The following is a 22,230-nucleotide window of genomic DNA, read 5'->3' as shown; positions in this document are numbered from 1 at the left end:
GAGAAAGTTGGAGAGAGAGAGAGAGGGGGGGGGGGGGGGGCAGAGGGAGAGAAAGAGAAGATATCACGTAAAGACAGCATGTCAAAAGATATCAAGAATGCTCATAAATGATCAATTTTGGGAAGAAGCTGAGAGTGTTTATACTTCCAATAATTTCTGCTTATTAGGTTTCATATCAATAACTTAGGGTGAATGCAGCAAGGAGAAAAAGAGCAACAAAGTACTAAAACCTATAAGGTCTCTTTTATTTCTCATAATATAATCTCATAATTATTTATCTAATAATATCCAGAACAAAATCTTGGAAATCAGTTTTACAATATTAAAATATTTTCATACAGTAGTAGCCTAGCTGTCAGATGTTGATCTTAACAAATAAATTCTACATTTTTTTTTCTTATCATATTTAAACTATTTGAATGTTTTGGAAATTATTCATATCAGACCTAACCATGAAATAAACTTTAAGACCCTGATAGATGATGAATTACAAAGGAAATCTTTAATTTTCAGTAGAAAAGAAATAATTTTCTCTGAATGTTTCACCTAACTTAAAATTACCACTTTTCATTGTATTTCAAAGCATTTGTATTTTTCTTTTACCTCAAAAACTTACAACACTTTTGAAATAACACTCCAAAAAATTTGCCAATGCTTCTCTACAAAAACAAAATCCAACCAACATGAATTTCTTATTTTAATTCACAGCTTTAAATATTTTTGTTATTATAACAAGAGCTTCTTCCTCTAATTCTTTAAATCCCAACATTTAGGTGATCATCATGTAACTTCTCCCTTTCAACATCCATACATTATCCAGCAAACAGGTAATGAGAATTCTTGAATTTATCATGCAAAAGTTCTAACCTTGATCAGACAACACATTCTCTTTATCCATTACAAGGAAATGAGTTGCAGCTAGAGGGGAGCATTAACAATCAGATCTTGGGAGTTAAAGAGTTCCAAGCACAAATAGTCTAAGGTCTGTAATCATCAAAGTCACTAGAGAGAGACCTCTTTACCTCAATATCCAGTCTAAACTATTTCCACCCTAACATCAGTATGTATATTCTCCATACTTACTCTATACATTTCCTAAGGTGCTGACAAGGAGAATTTGTTTAACGATCAAGAGCTTCTTTAGTTGGTGATCATTTCCTTTATTCTCATGATCTTAAATGAATGATTCAGCAATATTATAGTAAGGAGAAAATAGATGCTGGTCACTCTATATCTAACTGCTAAGTCTCTCTTTCAATATTTTGACTATTTGACCAGTGTCTTTGGTTTATTCAAGACTTGGTTTCATAAGCCGACCAAGGAACAGAATGGCTCCTGATTCATTTTGTCTTATAATGAACAGGAAAGGGTGATCAGCTTTGAACATTGGCTTTGGCAAAGGCATACTCATTAGAGCCACACCAATAGCAGTAGCAGCAGCTGCTTCAGTGCCTTCTTCATCCACCTCGACAAATGCCTTGTGCACAATCTTTGAAACACACAGTGGCTCACTTGAGATACCAGACAGGTCAGCCTTACCAGGAATAAACATCTCTTCTGCTCCCATCTTTGCCAACACGTTGTTGAGGTCAAACTGCTGAGTCAACTTAAATTTAGGCAAAATGACTTCAACTTCACCCATTGAACCATCAAGCAGGGACAGTGACTGCTGAAGAGTCTCATAAGTGATCCTGTTTTCCAGCTTGGCCAGACCATCAATTTCCACGGGAAGAAAAATTACCATAGACAATTTATTGCCCAGGTATGGCATTTCAAGAATTTGACAAGCCAGATCCTTTGACTCCACAAACTTAAAATCACCTTCTTGGCACATCATCTCAACTTTCATTTCTTCTTTTTGTGACGGGAAGAATGACCCTGTGAACGTGTCTTCTTTTTTGAACTTCTCTTGCCACACACTTTTGAAGTAAATCGCGTTCACCAGAGTCAGCCTGGTATCCGAACCCAGCATTCCTGCAGGAATAAGATCTTTAATCTTATCGTTTGTTTGCTGTTCGACCCATTTGTTGATCTCTTCTCTGGCTTTCTCGACATTTGCAATGTAGTCTACCAAAGCGATTTCAGCGCGGTAGAACTCTCGCATTCCTTGTTGAAAGGACGACAGGATTTCGAAGCTCTTTTGCACGAAGAGTCGGTTAGCTATCAGAAGCCTGTTGTTCTCATCGCTCGCCCTATTCAAGCTATCGATGAAGTTCTTCATGCTCTTGCCCAAATCATCTGATGAAACTGAATCCACGTGCAAAACTTTCATTAGTTCCAAAGCAGTATTCCCCCTCGTTCCGAGAGAAGTCATCGCAAGTGCAATCAGTAAACTTGCAGGAGAGTAGAAGAGGTTTTCACCGGCAAATTTATCGGTACTTTTCAGGCATTTATGAAGATCTAGCGCGAATTTGTTTGCGGCTTCGAACTCCAAGGCAGCCATATTTCAAGTTTGCTCAAAAGTTTGCTCAACCTGTTCTTTCCACAACTCGTTTCCAGTCTTTTCCACGCGTCAGGTTAACACGGAAATCGATACTCAGAGAGCTTACTTTGGGTGTAACGCAACGGTAAAATTAAAAGCCAACACGTGAGACGCGCGCAAATTTGTAGCCGCAATACCTCTGCTTCCTTCCTTGAAAAATCCTTGCTTCGTCCGCGGATATCAACCTGAGAAAATTGAAGCTCGGAGGTGGTGTTTATGTTCTGTCTCATTGCCTCTCACGAAAGAACAAAGTTATAGAGTAATTTTTCAACCAAAATTGTAAGAAATCTAAAGTATCTCTTGCAAATGAAACATTAGCTGTGTTTGAAAGAGCTTCTGGTGGCTTACTTGAAAAGACGAAAAACTGTTGATAATGCCTGACGGAGTCAAATCTTGACCATGTTGCAAATGATGGAAAACGAGAGAAGATTGCGTGACGTGACCTTCTTCTGACGTGACTGTCTCGATTTCCGTCGCAGACAAATGTAGAAAGACAAAAGAGAGAGAGGGAGGAAAACAAAAGTGACAACAGTACAGAAGATATCAAGAATGCTCATGGTTGATCCGTTGTGTGAAGAAACTGACTGTATCACGTCGCGTCCGTCTCATCGTATATTAGGATTCATATTAACAACATAGGGTCAACGCAAGAACAATAAGAGAAGCAAAATACCATAAGTGTAATACAGCTTAAGTATAAGTACGGCTTTCTTGGGCCGAACAATGTAAGAGTGATCTTTGCATTACACCTTTTGTTTTTTCGGTTTTCAATGAATACAGCCAGCAATTTGGACGAATCTCAAGAGTACCAGCGGTTAGCAACGATGTTGTCGTTCAGTTCAACTATCGCTCTTTTCGGTGGAGTAGATGTCTTGGGCATTGTAATCGACGGCAAGGAAAATAGTGTCGGTATTTCGAAAGAGTTTGAAACAGGATTGGTTCCATATTGTCATGACTTCCTTGAGTTTTCTGTTTACCCTGTTACAAATGGTGGAGAACGATCACGGCAACATTGGCTTTTCGCCTCGTGAAAAAGCGGTGACTTTTTTCGGATTGTTCTGGTGAATTTGCCATTCATGATTATGCGTCTAGTAGTGTTTATCAAATACAAGTCAAAGACGAGTCTATTTCCATTGCAAAGAATGGAATCGCCACCTTTCTATCTGCTTTACAGATTTACTGGATTAAGAACCAAGAGGGAATTGTAACTGTGGCATTGACATCGTCTGCAGAGTGATATCCTTTCTCCTCTAATTTACCAATATATTTCAACGAAGAGCGTGTGTTTGAAAGCTTTAAAATTAAGGCGTATATTTCAGTTATTAAGAATTCGTTCATACACTAGGTGATGAAATTCAATGGATAAAATAGCTCTGACGAGATCTATGACTCTATCACCTGTGTATCATGTGATACTCATGGGTTGTTTCCATTGGTGGAATTGTATCCTGAGTTCATCAGTCTGGTATTGAATCCTCTACTATGAAATTCTATTTAAACTGAAACTAGATAAATTGTATCCTTCTGTCAGCGAAAAAATATGTAGCTTTAATTTGTATCAAAGGCACTCTCTAAGTCTAAATTAGTTAAACCTGTACCAGTTCTTATCAGTATTTTTGAACGTTTTGGCTTTCTTTGTTACAAAGAAACATTGGAGAAAAATTTGCCCAAATCTTAAAACAAAGCAGTTGACCTCTTGCTTGATTTTTTTAGTAATCATAAGTCGTTCTTGTTGCCATGATCGGGGAATCCTTTAAGGAAATTATTTCACGAAAACCGGTAAATTCAACCTCGCTTTCAGGTAAAGTCCCAGGGGACATCTCCCTTGTCTTTTTTTTTTCGTCTGGAAGAGAGGAGACCCTAGGGACGAGCTCGCAACCCATGAATTTACTGCTTGTCGGGGATTTCTTTGAAATTTGTGACTTTGATCACGGACAGGGAATGAGCGCATTTTATAGATTCTCGGCTAATGATGAAAAATGCGAACCGATGCGAAAACTTGTTCTCCGTTGTTATGTTCATTTACACAATTTCGTCATTCCCTGATAATACCATTGATAATACCATCGAAAATGAAACTGGGAATTTTACCAATTTTAAAAGGAATATTCATGAATCTCATTTTCAGTGATAGCGCAATCAAACAAATGTGTTCGGGAAATCCCCTTCACAAACGAAATTGCCCGCAAAAAATACAAGCTGTGGCTTATTTACCTTTATCATTTAGACCTAACACTGCTGACTGTTCTTTTTCTTTCTGTTTTTTTGCACCCTCTTCACCCGTAGAAAAAAAAAGAGGAAAATGTTTGTAGCAAGTAATTTGTTGTGCCTAACCGTAACCCTCACCCCAAGGATTTTATGACAAAAAGAAGTTAATTACTACTAGGGATGTTTCCCTTGCAGATGTTTTTTAGATAACGCAATTTCCGAATCCAAAACGATTACACAGCAGATTTCAAACTATATAGCCTTCGACAAAGACACAACCTTTTAATTTAAAGAGAAAAGCGAAGTATGGATTGCAGATTTGTTTTGGTCGGTCGTTTTCTGGCCTTTCTTCTTCTGTTCGTCCAGTGTGGGTTTCTGACAGCCTTTCCTGTCTGGTATGAGGATGATTTTCGTCTAATGCCTTTGCTATTGTTATTTTTTCCCGCCTTGATTTACTATGTGTTTTGTCTGGCTACTGCTGCAAAACTCCGTACAGTGTTCCGTACCTGGGATCTCTACATTGTTTGCGGTTTGATCCCTTACATCGCCATCATTTTTGCGTTGTGTGGAGACGCACTCGACAAGGACAATTTCCTCAGCCCGACCTGTTTGAAAGTGATCCTGTGCATCACGCCTGTTGCCTTTCTCATTCTGGTGAATACAGCGAGCGATTTGGGTGAACACGAAGACTACAAAACCCTGGCGTGGACGCTGTCAGTAGTGATAACAATAGATCTTGTCGATAGCGTCGAGATGTTGGATATTGTGCTCGAGGAGAGAGAGAATAGTCACGGAATCCCAAAAGAGTTGGGATATGCGATTGTGACAGCGGCGTGCGTGAGCTTTCTGTTGACTTTGCTGCAAATCGCGCAGAATAAACTCAATAAGGGGACCGTTTCGTCTCGCAAAGGAGTGGCAATCCTCGCAAATGTTTTGCAAATCATTTTCGTGAATTTGGCGTTCATGGTGATGCGACTGGTGGTGCTTATAGGGTACAACAAAGATGAGAACGAGTCCCTCTTCATCACGAAGAATGTGATCTTCATCTTTCTCTCCGCGATGCAGATCTACTGGATCCGAAAGAGCTAATTTGAGAATGTGAAATAATATGAACTGAGACGTATTTAATCTGATATTAAGGAGAGGAAACTGAGACTTTTTAAAGAAGATGTATTTCGACGATTATCGACGGCCACTTGTTAATTTTCACTGATAGATAATAGAGACTCGTAGCCAAAAATTTAATATATTCCGAAACTGAAAGGATGATGACACCTCATTATTAAAACAAGATATCTTGCAGTTCATTCAATTCATCATCAGCTATGGGTCCAACTCTTTTGACAAAGTCGAATTTTAGCAAGCAATCAGTTTTTTTTCTGAAGGAAAACGAAAACAAATGGTTTTTTAGAAATTGTAAGCATTGCCTACCTCGTTCATGATCTTTGCACGATAGTTACTTTAATGTTCAATGTTCAAAGGCGGTAATGAAACAGAACGAAATGAAATATTGTAAATAAAATTAAGAAATGACACACCGATTTAGCTGCTGGCGACTGCGCCTTACACACAATTAAAACAGAAATATTGTACAAAATAGTGCTGACGAGGCAAGATGGTCTCATTCATCAGTTTGGGGCCTGTTTATGTTACTGCAACATTTGTGTTTGTGAGAAGATTTCTCTTTGCGAAGTGTTATTTATTTTGCCGCTCAAAAATTGTACTTTCTGTTTTTGGAGGTGTAACGAGTTAGTATTTGCTCTAATTGTAAATAAACACAATTGCGTTGAAAAAGCTTCGGTGCTGTTATCAGACTCTCAAGATCTGTCGATCAAAACAGTTTTCAATCCTAATTGTCAGACCAAATTGATCATATTATGCAAGCTGAACGTTATTCATGAGGCAAAACACTCCCATCCCCCCAAATAAAAAAAAAAGATTTCTAAGATTTAAGAAAAGTCGTTGGAAATTATTTTCATGTCACACGTTTTGTTATCTTTCACCTAGATCCTTCTAATTATCAGACAGCTTTTCGGGGAATCCCCTGAAACTGACCATCAGCAAACAAATTCCTCCGAAAAATAAGCCTGGTGCAGCTTTGACAAATTTATTTCGTAGGCTAGAGTTCTCCGTATCTTGGAGTACGTAGAACACGTTTTCAGCAAGTGTAAAAGGATAGGATTTTCTTCAGATCCAGGTTGATCTAGTTCAGGACATACTTCCGCGGCGGCACTGTGATGTTTACCGGCTTTCTTCTCTTTCCGAAACGTTTTCTTCTCTCTTAAAGCGTCGAGGTCGTCCACATGAGTGTTAACTCGGGTGTGGTCTTGAGCGCTGGGCCACTTTTCTTCTGGCAACTCTAGGAAGGATGGTCCCTCTGACCACTTCATGAGATGATTAAGATGGATTCCTCTCGTTAGAGCATCTGCGGGGTTGTTGTTAGACTTGATGTAGCGTATTTGGTCTGCCCCAATCGTCTCTTGAATTTCAGCCACTCTGGCAGATACGAAAGGCCTGAATTCCCGTGGTGGCGTTCTGATCCAGGACAAAACGGTTGATGAATCGATCCAGAAGAATCTTTCCCAGTCCTGGGCTTTTGCGAACTCCAATGCTTTTACACATGTAACGTACATGCGTGCAAGTGCTAAACAGCCCAACAGTTCTACTCTCGGGATGCTCTTCTTCTTCAGAGGTGCGACGAAAGCCTTTATCGTGACTGGAACACTACGATAGTCTCCGCCAGCAAGTTTCCACCGTAGGAAGATGACCGCACCATAAGCCTGCTCACCACCATCGGAGAATCCGTGAATTTGAGGCACGCCCACTGCGTTCTTTGGTTTTAGCTTGCGGTCAAACTGAAATGACAGGAGATCATTTATGGACTGGACATTCTCTAACCATGTTTGCTGAATACTCTCGGGAAGGATGTCGTCCCAGCTGTAACCTGAACTCCATAATCCTTGCAGGTCAATTCTGAACTTGATTGCGACGGGCAGCACAAGACCGATGGGGTCCCATAACTGACCAACAAGACCTAAACAGCGCCTCTTTGTCAGGACATCCAGTTCTCCGAGGTCATTCTTTTTGAAGGTGAACGTGTCTAGCTGTTTATCCCAGCTTAGGCCGAGAAGATCCGTGAACCGTTCACCGTTGGATTGGTCGATTTCTGCCTCATTGGAATGCCAAGTTTTGATCTGGAAGTTGCCTTTCGCGAGGACAGCGTCGATGTGGCTGATAATCTGCTTTGCCTTGGTTACTGTTTCTCTGGAGCCACCGATGTCATCCACGTACACATGCTGTCGGAGTTCTCCTGCGGCTTCCGGGAATTCTGCGTTCGAAAGCTTGGCTAGCGTGTTGATAGCGTTAGTTGCGACGTCAGGGGCCGGTTTATCACCAAAGTTCAGTCTTAGCCACTGGTAAACAGTTGGTTTGTCACGTGTGTTGCTCCTCCAAAGAAACCTGTGGTACACCTGATCCTCAGGATGTACCAGGATTTGGTTGAACATTTTACGAACGTCACCAGTGAACGCCACTTTGTCCCATCGCCATGCTGCCAGTACATCCAGAAGACTATTGATGAAGTTAGGTCCTTTCTCAAGGTAATCGTTTAGGGACAATCCATCATGACCTTTTGAAGATGAATCAAAGACTAGTCGAACTTTTGTGGTTCTTTCTGGCGTAAACACTGCTTGCAATGGGAGGTACCATTCGGGTTTATCATGAGCAATTTGTTCAGGTGGAATCATTGTGATAAAGTTCTGGTCTAACAACTTTTGCACTTCCTCTTTTACGACCTCGAAGCAACCCTTTTTCATAAACCCCCTTTCAGCGGAGAGCATCCTCTTCAGAGCGATGTCGTAGTTGCTTCGTTTTGGAGGCCCTCCTTCTTTCCAGGGCATCTTCACTTGTATTCTCCCGTCGACCAAGGTAGTTGAAGCTGCGAGGGACTTCACGAACTTGCTCTCACGTAACACGTTTTCAGTGCAAGTACAGAGTTTGGTTGGTTTGACTCCAAGGAGGTCTTGGTACAGAAGTTTCTTGATATCTTCCTCGACACTCACTGTCCCTACTTCTATTGACTGAATTTCAGATAGAGTGGAGCCGCTTGACTCGAACTGTCCCAGAACGTACCATCCAAAACAGTTTCTTTTCCCGATGGGCTCTCCAGGTTCTCCGGACACTGTGTGAATATCAATGAAGGCCTCTACGAAGTCTGTGCCAATAAGGAGATCTATGGCACCACCCGAGAGATGTATTTTATCGGAAACGTTCTTCAAATGGCTGTATTGTCTCACTGACTCCTTAGAAATTGTTTTGGCACTACTGCAAGGTCTAGTTACGGTATACACTTGAAGGGTCTTCGTAATATCTTCGTCAGAGGGCGAGGCAACCGTGATATCGATTATCTCAGAAGGTTCGCTTTTCTTCTTTCCACCCGCCTGATTCATAGTGAGACGTGTTGCTGCTCTATTTAAGCCAAGTCGACCAGCTGCACTTTTGGAGAGTAGGCTTGTGTTAGACCCGGAGTCCAACATGGAGAGAACTTCGACAAAGTTTCCATTTTTGTCCATGACTTTAACTTTTTGCACAGGGCAAAGTCCAGTAACAGGTTTCAACTTGCTTTTCTGGTACACAGCATTCCCCTGGATGTTACCATTCGATGTAGGTGTGGGCCCTTGGAACTGACTTTGAAACGGTGGTGCTTTGGGATTCAAACTTGTGTTAGTTTCTCCAGTCTTCTCATTATGTAGGCACCGGTGATGGTTTTTTCTGCATTTGTCGCAGGTTGAGCCGTCTGGTTTCTTGCAATCGTTTGTGTGATGCGCTCTCAGACACTTGCGACATCGCCAATGTTGCTTTACAACCTCCCACCTTTGATTGACTGTTAGAATCTGAAACTTAGGACATGCAGCCAGGTGATGTTTGGTCTTACAGCCAAGAGGACATGTTTCATCGTCAGAATCCTCGCTGTTAGCGGCGTTATTTTCTGTCTTTTTGGGACTTTTGTCTCGGCGAATTTCGTTTCTTTCCACTGTGTTGGTGTTCGCTTTCCCTCGGGAACGAATACTCGCTTCTTGACGTAACCAGGTGATTAGATTGCTCACGGTTTCTTCTTTTCCTTCTCTTTTCATTTCTCTACCAAAATCTGAATTGTCACTTGGATCGAGTTTGGACAGAAGCTGGGACATGAGGAACGGCGCTTCAACTGACTCCAGCACAGGACACCCAATATTATCTTCCATGTCACTTACATAACAGGCTATTGTCGTAGCGAAATGCGTTAGGGACTTAGAATCTCGTTTGACTGCTTTAAGATTATTAATCTCGGTGTGCAGTTCGTCCATTAGTTTTCGTCTGTCTGCGAACTCTGTATCCAAAATGATCCACGCGCTGTCAATGGTTTTACAAGTTTTTACTTGGTCGGTCCAGAACGATCCTTCTGGCATTGCATTTCGAAAACGTTGCAATTGTTCATCTTTATCCTGACCGTATTTCTTCATCCAATGGCTGAACTCCTTTTTCCACGTGGCATAGGTTCTGCGAGTTCCGTCCCATACTGGTACAGGTAATCGTTGTAAACTTGAGTTTGACGGTTTTGATCCGATGTTATCGGCCATTTTCTGCACCGCCGACGTCATGGACGACATTGATAATGTTAGCGCTTCCAGAGTTGTCGCATTGTTAGAATTTTCTGAGGAGTTTTGTTCCTTTTGATATGCAGCAAACTTTAAAGTGATTTGAAGGAAATCAGCTTTGGTTTTGTCTCCAGCTTTCTTTGTTGCTAACACGAGTTCGTCTTCTGGGCCAGTGCCTTCGTCGACCAGTCTGTCCAGAATTGTTTCCTGCTGTTTCTTGACCAGCCTGTACTTGGTTTCTACTAAACTGAATGCTGCTTCAAGTGTTTTTAGTTCCGGTTTTACGGAGAAAATTGTTTCGAATTCTTCCATTAATTCGTACAAGAGTTTGACGGCATTGTCCAGTTTTCCCGCGAGAGTTTTCACGTCTACCTTCGGCGGCATTGTGAGCGGAATTTAAATGCGAAGCTTGGCGGTAGTTAGTAACTCGGCGTAATCTTCTGCAACAAATTTTGACTGATTCGCTCCTGTGATTGAAGGGCTACTTTACGTTGAAGATTTCACCACTAACTGATTTTTGCGTACATGACCGTACATGGAATTTATTTGCACTTGTAGTAATATAGTCAACTGAAAAATTAAATTAATATGACAAAGAAGGTTATTACACATGTCGATTTCGGTTGAAGCGACGGGAAAAATATTATACTCACAATTTGTGTTCCATATGCGGCTAGTAAGCTTCGAAGTGCGATCTGTGGTGACACTTTTGAAATGTAAGTTGCGTAACGAACTTCTAGGTTTTTAAATAATTAGTCACCTGATCTATTTTTGCCGCGTTGCACTAAGATAATTAAATATTCACAAAAAAAATGACAAACGGCTTGAGAAATGCAAATCAGGATATGTAACAGTGAAAGAAAATATTAGAAAATGAAGTTCAAGAGAATAAAAGAAAAAACTGCAAATGAAATTTATATAAATACTCTAAGAAGAACGAACTTGAAGTAATCAAAGATGGCTTCATCGTCATGACGCAATCCATAGAAATGAGTGGCGTTCGGGGAATCCCCTAACCATTGTTGTGCAACATTTTACATAAAAAAATCCATATGTCACCTGGCAAGGTTTCTCTGAGATGGTTATCTTGATAGGTTCAGATTTTTAGCGAATTAATTTTTCTTGCTTAGACCTCGTTAGTGTAAAATCTTTAGACCTTTTTTTAATTGAGATATAAAAAAAAAAAAAGAAAGAAAGAAAAAAAGAAACAGATCCGCGTATTAAAGAAGGTACATAAGAAGTCTTCAGCAGCGACCAAATTACGTATGCAATGCTTCTGGAATATTCGGGTAATTCCCTTTCGCATCATTTGATCAAGATCGCTGTGGCGTTACCACATTGGCTACTAAATTTCCATACAAATATACGGTATCAGTTTCTATTGCAGTAGTCAGCACAATTTGCTTCTTTCAGTTTAAGAAAGCTTTTAAACTTATAGCCTTCGGCGAGAACAGCACCCTTTTAAAGAGAAAAGCGAAGCATGGATTGCGGATTGGTTTTGGTCGGTCGTTTTCTAGCCGTTCTTCTTCTGTGCGTCCAAATGGGGTTCCTGACAGCTTTTCCTGTCTGTTACAGGGATGATAAACGTCTGATATCCTTGGTACTGTTATTTTTTCCTTCCTTGATTTACTATGGGATTTGTCTGGCTACTGGTGGAAAACTCCGTAAAGTTTTCCGCACGTGGGGTCTCTATATTATTTGCAGTTTGATCCCTTACATCGCCATCATTTTTGCGTTGTGCGGAGACGTACTCGACAAGAACAATTTCCTCAGCCCGACCTGTTTGAAAGTGATCCTGTGCATCACGCCTGTTGCCTTTCTCATTCTGGTGAATACAGCGAGCGATTTGGGCAAACACGAAGACTACAAAACCCTGGCGTGGACGCTGTCAGTAGTGATAACAATAGATCTTGTCGATAGCGTCGAGATGTTGGATATTGTGCTCGATGAGAGAGAGAACAGTCACGGAATCCCAAAAGAGTTTGGATATGCGATGATAGCAGCGGCGTGCGTAAGCTTTCTGTTGACTTTGCTGCAAATTGCGGAGAATGAACTAAAAAACGGAACCGTCTCTCTTCGCAATGCAGTGGCGATTCTCGCAAATGTTTTGCAGATTATTTTCGTGAATTTGCCTTTCATGGTAATGCGACTTGTTGTTATTGTCAAGTACAACAAAGATGATAATGAGTCCATCTTCATCACAAAGAATCTGATCGCCATCTTTCTCTCCGTGATGCAGATCTACTGGATCCGAAACAGCTAATTCTGTGAAAAGTAATATTTATTTCGCCGCTCTAAACATCGTTTTTTCTGTTTTTGGAGATGTAACAAGTTGGTATTTTTAAACTCTGAAGCCTTGTTCTTACAGTTAATAACAATAATTACGCAGAAAAGCTTCGGGGTTGTTGTTAGACTCTCATGACCTGTCGACCAAAACAGTTACAATCCTGACAGTCAGACCAAATTGATCACATTATGGTAACTGAACGTCATTCACTAAGCAAAGTAACCCCTCAAAAATTTCAAGATCGATTTGAGAGAAGTCGTTGGAAACTATTTTCACAATGTCGCACGTTTTGTTATCTTTCACTTAGATCCTTCTTATAGCGACGCTTGATCGCCGCTAGCTGGACCGTACGAATCTCACTGATCGACACAACAAATATCGCCCCAATTTCTTTCTATTAAACGCCTCCTTTATTAAATGTCGTATTTGACCGTGAAGATTGTTGCCGGATCTGGCGAGAGTTGACACAAAAAAGACCTTTCCTTCCTTCGATAAAAACGACAGACAATTTCTTTCTATTAAACCACGAGTGCTTGCGAAATCGATCGAATTATTGAATTGCACAATAGATCCGTTCTGTTTGGAAATGCGATACCACTTACGGAACGCGTGACGAGGCACCTAGTGTGACTTTTACAGATTATTAATTAAACGATTACTAAATCAAAACAAGGGATAAACCCGTGCCTTAGGGGCACTTACACTTCTAATTATCAGACAGCTTTTCGGGGAATCCCTTGAAACTGACCTATTAGCAAACAAATTCCTCAGAAAGTAAGCCTGGTGCAGCTTTGACAAATTTGTGGGAAATGTTACATTGAGAGAAAATATTAAAAAATGAAGTTCAAGAGAATAAAAGAGAAAATTGCAAATGAAATTTATATAAATACTCTAAGAAGAACGAATTTGAAGTAATTAAAGATGGCTTCATTGTCATGACGCAATCTGTTGAAATGAGTGGTGTTCGGGGAATCCCCTAATCATTGTTATGCGACATTTTTCTTAGAAACTCCATACATCACCTTGCAAGGTTTCTCGGAAATGGTTATTTTGACAGGTTCAGATTTTCAGCGAGTTAATTTTTCTTGCTAAAACATTGTTAGTTCAAAATCTTGAGAGTTTTTTTTTAATAGTGAGTAAAAAAAAAAAAGATTAGAGAAACTACATAAGAATATCAAGTCTCCAGCAGCGACAAATTACGTATGCAATTTCTGAGCATGTGAGCTTCTGGAATATTCGGGTAATTCCCTTTACCATCATTTATTTGTTCAAGATCGTTGTGGCGTTACATCATTCGCTGCCAAATATTTCATACAAATATACGGTATCAATTCCTATTGCATTAGTCAGCACAATTTGCTTCTTCCAGTTTTAGAAAGCTTTCATATATAACTATGGCTTCGTTTTTAACATGGTTCGGGAGATTCGCTTTCTTCGGTCTGATAAATACACAGTGCTTTATTCTATCTGCTTATCTCGCGAAGTATGAAGACAGTTCCAAGTGGTATCTCACAGCCATTTCCTTTGGCCCAGCAATTTTTGTCTGGATTCTTCTTCTACTTTCCAAGGCGCTGTACCTTAGCTGTCTCTTTCGAATTTGGGGTCTGTATATTGTGGCTTTGGTTGTAAACATCACAATGGTATTTGGAAAAGTCGGAGATAGAATTGACAAGAACGAGCTTTTAGGACCAAATGCACTGAAGGTGTTTCTGTGCATTACACCACTTCTGCTACTACTGTTGCTAAACACAGGCGATCCCAATGATTCAGACGAAAATGAGGAAGAAAGAGAGATTGTTTCTAAGTTGTGTTTTCCCATGGCCGTCGATCTGTTCGATGGAATCGAGATGATAGATATCGTGTTAGAAGAAAGAGAGCACGACTTTGGAATACCCAAAGCATTCAGTACAGCAATGATCGTGTTGGCTTGCCTCAGCATGTTGGTATCTCCCTGGCAAATGGCAGAAAACAAACTCACTAAAGATGGGCCAAAAATTCGCTTTCGTACCGCATTATACCGCAGTATTGTTCAAATAGTTTTCGTTAATCTACCATTCTTGGTTATTCGTGCGGTGGTGTTCTTTATGTTTGGCAAAGACGAGTCCATCTTCATTGCCAAGAATGGCATAGCAATAGTACTTTCCATTTTGGAAATTCGTAATCTTCTCCGTTTACGTCGGGTTGAACAAGAAGACCAAGTAGTTTAGAAAAGGTATATTTTTGTAGCTCGTCGATTTCATCTTAAGATCTCAAAATCCACTTCTATTTTGTATTACATTTTGCAAGAGACATTCCCAGTTTAAGAGGTCTCCTGTAACCTGATAGAAGTAGACTATTTTTTGTTTCCTCTATAGTTTTATGTTTTCGGTTCTGCAAACTGTACATAAAGCTTACAATTACTTTTTTCATGTGTCTGAAATATATCTTATAGAGATCGGTTTATTGTGTTGTATCTAGTCGTATACATGTGATAGAAAGAATTTTGAATTCTAGGGCGTGTGAATTGCGCAGACCTGGAAGCTAATTTTTGTATCAGGTGTACCTAGATGACTTTGCCTCAATTATTTTTCTCCTCGTGAATAATGGAACTATATTCATCATGTATCAGTCACGAATAGGACAGTGAATTATAAACTTGTGAATAAATTTACATTTATTCCAAGAAGTTCTGTGAGGTTAAACCTTCTAAGGAGAACTTGAAGTCTTGTATCAGTTGATGGACAATATCATTATTCTATATCAAAAGAAAACATGTAAAACTATAATATTCATAGTAAAGCAAGCTTATAACGGCAGAAATCACCAGAAACTACAACGGACACACAGGATGTGAGTAAGTTTTAATGATTTTACGCGTAAAATGTTTTCTATTTCGAAATATTTATCGTTGTAAATCGACCATATTTCGTTCCTCGTACAACTCCTTATAACGTGTTTAAATTTTCAACGGTTCCTCTTGTAACTTATCACCAAGTCACACAACGCGTGACGCTTTCATGAATTAATCATTGGCTTTTTCTCGAGATGTGAGTTTGAGCCTCCTGTGATGTATTCAACCCTTCACTAGATGTTTGAAGTATTTTAAGCAACCCAAGCATGGTCAGGCTTTCTGAGCATTGTTTCATGTAAACATACTTAACAGAGGGTGCCAACGTCACCATTCTCCCCTCCCTTTCCCCTCTTTTGTTTACGTTAGGTGACATACTAAACCGCAAATCAGGCACACCCACGCTATTGTGTTAAAACAAAAAATTAATTTGCAATCCGAGTCCGCCGAACGGCTAAAGGATAAACAAACTACAAAAATTCACTACTTTGCAAAGGAGCTTAAAGTTGTCGAATATGCGATCGTGCTTTAATTGGACAGTTAGTCCTTCTTGTTTCCTAGACTTCCTAACTAATCCTTACAACACTGAAAGATCTCCAAAATCCCATGAATGATCAAAATGCCATTCTTGGCGATGAAAATTGACGCATTTCTCTTGAACTTAAAGAACAGAGCCAAACGAAGGCCTAAAAACACACAATTACCTAGTAAAATCTGAAGGGTGATACGAATGACGGCTAAGTACTTGTAAATAGACGTGTCCAAAAACCTGTTCTCCTCCAATTGAAAATGCGAAAGCATAAAACTTATGCAGACGAAGGCAATGATAGCGTTCTCAAAGCTCCTGGGAATGCTAACTTCACTTTCCTCCAGAATAACTTGCAGCATTTCAATTCCGTCGAAGAGATCTAATGTTATTTGGAAGGCCAGCTTTAATACGAGCTCTCTGCCTTTACTTTCTATTTCAAATGTGTTAAGCAACAGCATCAAAAGGAGCGGTGTTAGGCAAAGGGTCATGGTCAAGACATCTGGTCCGAAGAACAAATCCTTCTCGATTTTTTCTTCGATTCGCCCAAATATTATTCCAATTATGGGCACTAAAGCAAGCCATACGTACAGACCCCAAACGGAAAATACCCAGGTGATGAGCTTTTCATTGCACACGACGAGAAACCAGAGAATCAAGGATGGGATGTAGAGAAGAAGTAAAGCATACCAGCCATTTTGATTTTCGTAGCGTGCTGGATACGAAGCGAAGGAGATATACTGAAGGATCATCACGATGAAGAAGGCAGTACGTGCAACCCAAGCCAACAGCGAATGAGTCATTTTGAAACTCAATTTGCTGTTGTTGTTGTAGACTTAAAAGGACTGCTTATGCACTGAGAAACTCCGTTCACCCCGGAATGAGGAATTCAAATTTATAATCATTCTAACGACGTGTCATTTGAACCAACTTCCTGCGTTTCTCGGAAAAAAAAAGTTATCAAAGACCAACGGATTTCAAGTTTTCCTAGAAAGCCTATTGACCTTATGACCCCATTATCAAAAATCCTTCCGTTTCTGTCACGGCAAATACCGGTAACAAAATTACTCAACTAACAAGGCCATTTGCATGTATATTATGCATCGATGTATCATTGCTCCCAAACATACATTTCAAGCCGCTTAGATCAATACAACCCCATGTTTCTTAAAGTAAAGCAGAAATGAGTTTGCCCGCCAATACAGACGGTTGTTTCTTCTACTTTCTTATTTGACGTTACTACTACTCAACCAACAGTGTTAGTTGACAAAGAAAAGCATGCACGGATTAGATAACGGACTAAAAGGCACCCAACCTACAGTAGAACATGAAAAATAAAGCGGCTAATAACAATAAGCTGTGACTTAAATGGCGATAGCCACGATTTTTGGTACAACCTTAAGTCGCCGTTCCTCTATCTTTTTATGTAATCGACACCAAACTGATTTCTATAACGACATTAGACATGTATGATTAACCGTTCTACGTTACCGCGCAGAAAATATTTATGCAATTTCGAAGAAAAGAATCGGCGGCTTTAATTTTGTGAATCAACTTTAGCGCCCTGCTAGAGGACCTCAAAACCGAAAAAAAATCATACTTTAAAATGATTCAAAAAAGGGGGGGGGAAAGACAAGACATTAGTTTTTATTACATCTATTTTGGATGTAATAAATCACTGGTGTTCCTTGAAATCTGACTGGCTCCCATTGGTGCGATTTGTTCACAAATAGCACCTTTTATATCTTAATCGCATCTTTTATGAGGAAGCTTTATTTTATTAAACAGTCCGGGATCGTTATCAGATTCGCATGACCCAAACCAAACCAAAACAGTAACCAATCGCTGCTCAGATTCACGTTCATGTGACATCTTACTGAGGCAACAATAATATATTAAACTTGGCTTCCTAAGGCTGAACCACACTGGGTGTACTAAACCGACTGTTTTTCGACTGAAAATTGTGATTGTAGCTAAAATTGTACAAATGGAAGGGTAAAATTTCGGACCGTTATTAGATTTGAAAAACATAATATTTTCTTCTTCTTTTTTCCACTGTGTAAATGAAAGGGTTGTTGAAAGCTTCTCGAAGCAAGTAAGAAGTTGGGAAATCTATACTGCTATGGCCGCATCCACTCCTTCCTCTTTCATTTCTGATTTGGTCAATGAAAGGCATCTCTCCGCCTCTCCGTGATGTTCCTCGCTGCAATGGAATGCCAAGCCTTAAGGTGGATTATGAAAGCGTTAATTATGCAAGTCAAGAGGAAATGTACAAACAGAATGGTGACTCAGCTTTTGAATCTATTACAGCAGAGAGAAGAAACATATGTCTCCAACAATAAACAATAATACTCAAATTCAAGGGGTTCATCAAGGAACACCAACAGAGAATGAAAACTTTCTAAAGCTACAAAATGTCCTAGCCCTAGTGCAAGACAATTTATAGAACAAAGACTTCGAGCAAGACTTCGCTGGATGAAAGAATCTCAATGAAGGGCAAAATTAAATAACCTATATTTCATTCAAAACATGAAAGAAAACTTCCATTGGTAAATTATAGCATGGAGAAAAGTAAGAACAATTTGTTTCATAACACTTTTTGCAAAGTTGAAAATCATCTAATCATCAGAACATAAGAATAATCACATAAAACTACCTCAATCAAGGCCATTCAAGAAGATTCATTATTTTCAAATAAACAAATACAGTAAAAGTGGGGAAAAAATTTTTTTTGTGCTTTTGCAGCTAGAACTAAATCTTAGACCCATAACCTGCGGTGAAATGAAGCAAAATGTTAACACCCGATGCCATGGTCGGAGCAGTTACACAGTTTCATGTAAGTCAACAACAATAATGGAAATGATGACCCAGATATGCAGAAGGAAATGTTCAGTGATTGAACATAAACTTCATGATCATGATCTTTCAGAATAAAAGTTCCTGCTCAGCGTGCATATCCTGCTTAAGTTCACTGACACACTGAATTAAATTGACACACTAATTTGAAGCACAGTGAAATATCTGTAAAGAGATATCAGGGATTTATTGAAACAAAACAATAAAATACAATACAAAAAGTCCAAAAGACCATTTAAAAAAATAACATAAGATATATTTATTTATGCTTTCAGTAAGTCATATGCAAGGCAGATGAATTGATAGTTCCTTGACACAACATGGAATTGAATTTGTTGGAAACCTAACACCTGCATCTCATTAATTTTCATGAAACGATACTTAAACAATTCAACACATTTGTTGTCTGCTTTTTCTAAATTGCGATTAAATCTGGACTTTGATAGATGAAGGAATAGCCATGAAGAGGATATGCTACAGTATGTACCACTAAAACCAAATTATATTTTTGTTTCTTGAAACCCAATTTAGTTTATTTACATTTCATGTCTATAAAAAAAACTACTTGCGTACTTGAATTGGTAAAAAAAAAAATTTCCCTATCTTCTCTGAATAACATAAGGAACCATCATTGATTTTAAAAGGTTTCCTTACAAACTAAGTATAGTCCAGTGATAAGAAATCGTCAATTAGACAAAAAATGTTCGAATGATAAAAACAGAGATTAAAAGCATCGTAGAAAACACAACATGGCGGTTGGCGACTGATTAAGAGGTAAATCAAGACCACTCCATGCACTTGTTTTCCTGCAGTTTGCATCATGATAATTAACAGTTGAATCGAAAGAAAATAGATTGAAGAACAGTTCCAAAATTTTTTTTTGACTCCGGAAAAATTGGGGCAAAGTTGAAAGACATACCTCAATCGATCAAACGTGTCATTTCATCTGTCCTGTTATTTCTATACTTAAATTTTCGCCCATATCACTCCTTGATGACCACCATCTTAAACACTCGCGAAGATAAGTATCTATTTACTAATTTCCAATCGAATTATAGTACATATGGCGCGTAATAACGAATAAACAGCGGACATTTCGGATTAGGTACGAAAATCGGTCAGCACAAAATGCAGACTGGGTGCAAACTACAGACTGCATTTTGAATTTTAAAGTGTTTTTACGTCTGATACGCGATAACATTTCATCTAACAACTAATCGAGGGTCACGCAATCGCTTTTCCTCGATCATCTTTCATGATCATTTGCGCTATTGTGGAACATTCCTTGCCCGCTTCTTTATAAATTTTGTTTTCAACAAGGCAGTCATTGCATTTGGCTTTTAACAAAGTGGCCAGAATCGTTCTTAATAGAATTTGAAGCCTTCGTATAGTCTGATAAATTCGTACTAACCCGCGGCCAACTAATGCCTTCTCAAGGTTGTCATAAAATTTTGAGTAACCGGACTGTGATACAAAGAAGGCCGCACTAAAAAGTTCTATTTCCATCGTTTTCATGTGATGAATTGATATTATCAACAATTGAGAACTAAAAAAAAACCAAAGTAATCACAACTACTAATCAGAACAAAAGCTTACCATGATTATTAACCAATGAGAACTCAAACTAGGAACAGGCAATCTCCTTAAAGCGCGGGAAATGCGAGTGACCAAGTCATGATTGGTTTTAATTTCACATTTGATTGCCAATTGTTTCTGTTTGAAACAGAAGCTAGCTATCAAGTCGATGGCCCCCATCGGGAAAGAAGCTATGAACAGTCTCGTTTGATTTTTTTGCTGTAAGGAGACGAGGCAAACATTTCGTACAACGTGGAGATGTTTTAGCTTACGCTTTAACGCAATGATATTTGATTTTTTTATAGACATTTTTCAGTGTAGGGGAGAGATTGTTATATTCATTGAGCCACTTTTTCTTGCAGACAGTTTCAATTTTGGAACAAAGGCCGAGGATGACTGAGAATAAACTATGAGAATGCTCGGATTACCAACTAACTTTGTTGGAGCAGTTTCCAACTGAGTATCGAAGTGCTGCTAGATTGCTTTTGTTTAGCCATACTTCATTATGTGATTGGTCCAGAAAACTTGTGTCACAATTGGCAATCAAAGGTAAAATTAAAACCAATCATGACTTGGTCACTCGCATTTCCCGCGCTTTAAGGAGATTGCCTGTTTCTAGTTTAAGTTCTCATTGGTTAATAATCATGGTAAGCTTTTGTTCTGATTAGTAGTTGTGATTACTTTGGTTTTGATTTTCGATACTCAATTGAAAAGTGCTCGATGATTGGCTGGCAGTAGAGATCACAATGGATTTTTTTGTAGGAAACACAGTTGAAATGCGCTCTTTGAGAATACAGTGTTTTCTATCCGTGTGTACATATCAGAACTGCAAGTAGAGTAATGAACTATTTTTACCGAACTTTGCTGTTTGTTTGGAATGAGAACTTGTTTTATATCTAGTCGGAGGTTGAAGTAGCTTTTCTGCGAACTGATCTTATGTACTGATGTTCTCTGCATTCGATGTTCTTACGTGTTTAAAAATTGTTTTTGGTTTAAATACGTATTCAGTAAGGATAGATCTAGACTAAACGGAACATAATTTTCATGCTGATGGATACAATTTCTGTGCAGCTTACACGAATTGTAAACCACGCTATGTCATGATCTGAGATATTTATTCCTGGCTGGATTTGTCACTGGAACAGAGCGCTTGTCACGTGGTTTACTAACGTCGAAGATAGGTTCCAGTGTACGCTCGGCTAAGTTAGGTAAGCTTCAAAACTTCAGAAAGCAACCATTTGGCAATGGTGGCTATAGCACGCTGTCGAAGATCGTTTTTTTTATTAAGTTTTTTCGTTCATCTTTGTGGCTAAGATTTCACACGCCGGCTTTCCTGCAGTCGGCTTGTCTTCTAAGTGCAGATTACAGCGTGGAGTTGTGCTCTCACAGGCCAACCTTTCACGGTCTGGACCTTTAGTGCGGATCGCGCCACATTGAAATTTAGGAGTCATTATCGACTCTCTGTGCGGTCACTTTTCACGTAAGTCATTTACCGGAACTTTGTTTATCCTGAATTTCTGTTTATACCACATGGTCAGGAAGAAAATTAAATTTCATTCACATAACTTTAATTTGGTTGACTCATAGGCATGAAATTACACTTTCAGTAATAAGAAAACTTGAAAGCTTCTGATAGTTTAAACATATGATACCATCATGCACTTGCCTGTACGCTGAACTCTGCTGTGTTTAAGTTATGTCTCTGATTACTGTTCCTGAAATCTATTATGGTGACACTCTATCTCTTTTGAACTTTCTGTTAAATAAAACCTCCAGGTCAAATTGTAAATCTTATTGGGTTTAAAATTATTAGCAACGTTAATGTAATGTTAC

At 39.2% G+C, this 22,230-nt stretch overlaps 6 protein-coding genes across 6 annotated transcripts; 3 read left to right on the top strand and 3 right to left on the bottom strand.

The window, feature by feature from the left end:
- Nucleotides 1-221: 221 nt before the first annotated feature.
- Nucleotides 222-2,748, bottom strand: LOC113673288 (serpin B4). The gene has a single exon (XM_027189676.2). The coding sequence runs from the start codon at nucleotides 2,441-2,443 to the stop codon at nucleotides 1,289-1,291; it is 1,155 nt and encodes a 384-aa protein (XP_027045477.2). The 5' UTR covers nucleotides 2,444-2,748; the 3' UTR covers nucleotides 222-1,288.
- A 2,049-nt stretch (nucleotides 2,749-4,797) lies between these two features.
- Nucleotides 4,798-6,484, top strand: LOC113673711 (uncharacterized). Its single transcript, XM_027190142.2, has one exon. The coding sequence runs from the start codon at nucleotides 4,997-4,999 to the stop codon at nucleotides 5,777-5,779; it is 783 nt and encodes a 260-aa protein (XP_027045943.2). The 5' UTR covers nucleotides 4,798-4,996; the 3' UTR covers nucleotides 5,780-6,484.
- LOC149044906 (uncharacterized) lies at nucleotides 4,987-11,170 on the bottom strand. Its single transcript, XM_089206837.1, has one exon. The coding sequence runs from the start codon at nucleotides 10,708-10,710 to the stop codon at nucleotides 6,748-6,750; it is 3,963 nt and encodes a 1,320-aa protein (XP_089062963.1). The 5' UTR covers nucleotides 10,711-11,170; the 3' UTR covers nucleotides 4,987-6,747.
- A 17-nt stretch (nucleotides 11,171-11,187) lies between these two features.
- LOC149044905 (uncharacterized) lies at nucleotides 11,188-12,679 on the top strand. Its single transcript, XM_089206876.1, has one exon. It carries the CDS (start codon nucleotides 11,807-11,809, stop codon nucleotides 12,587-12,589), a length of 783 nt encoding a protein of 260 aa, XP_089063002.1. The 5' UTR covers nucleotides 11,188-11,806; the 3' UTR covers nucleotides 12,590-12,679.
- A 501-nt stretch (nucleotides 12,680-13,180) lies between these two features.
- Nucleotides 13,181-15,633, top strand: LOC149044904 (uncharacterized). Its single transcript, XM_089206871.1, has one exon. The coding sequence runs from the start codon at nucleotides 14,008-14,010 to the stop codon at nucleotides 14,818-14,820; it is 813 nt and encodes a 270-aa protein (XP_089062997.1). The 5' UTR covers nucleotides 13,181-14,007; the 3' UTR covers nucleotides 14,821-15,633.
- LOC113673586 (uncharacterized) lies at nucleotides 15,437-16,898 on the bottom strand. The gene has a single exon (XM_089206885.1). The coding sequence runs from the start codon at nucleotides 16,767-16,769 to the stop codon at nucleotides 16,011-16,013; it is 759 nt and encodes a 252-aa protein (XP_089063011.1). The 5' UTR covers nucleotides 16,770-16,898; the 3' UTR covers nucleotides 15,437-16,010.
- Between the last annotated feature and the right edge of the window lie 5,332 nt (nucleotides 16,899-22,230).

This window comes from Pocillopora damicornis, chromosome 5 (genome assembly GCF_964200805.1).
Source record: "Pocillopora damicornis chromosome 5, jaPocDami1.2, whole genome shotgun sequence".
In the NCBI taxonomy this organism is placed as follows: Eukaryota; Metazoa; Cnidaria; class Anthozoa; order Scleractinia; family Pocilloporidae; genus Pocillopora; species Pocillopora damicornis.
Note: the sequence above shows the minus strand (reverse complement) of the source record. Positions and strands in the feature narration are given on the sequence as shown.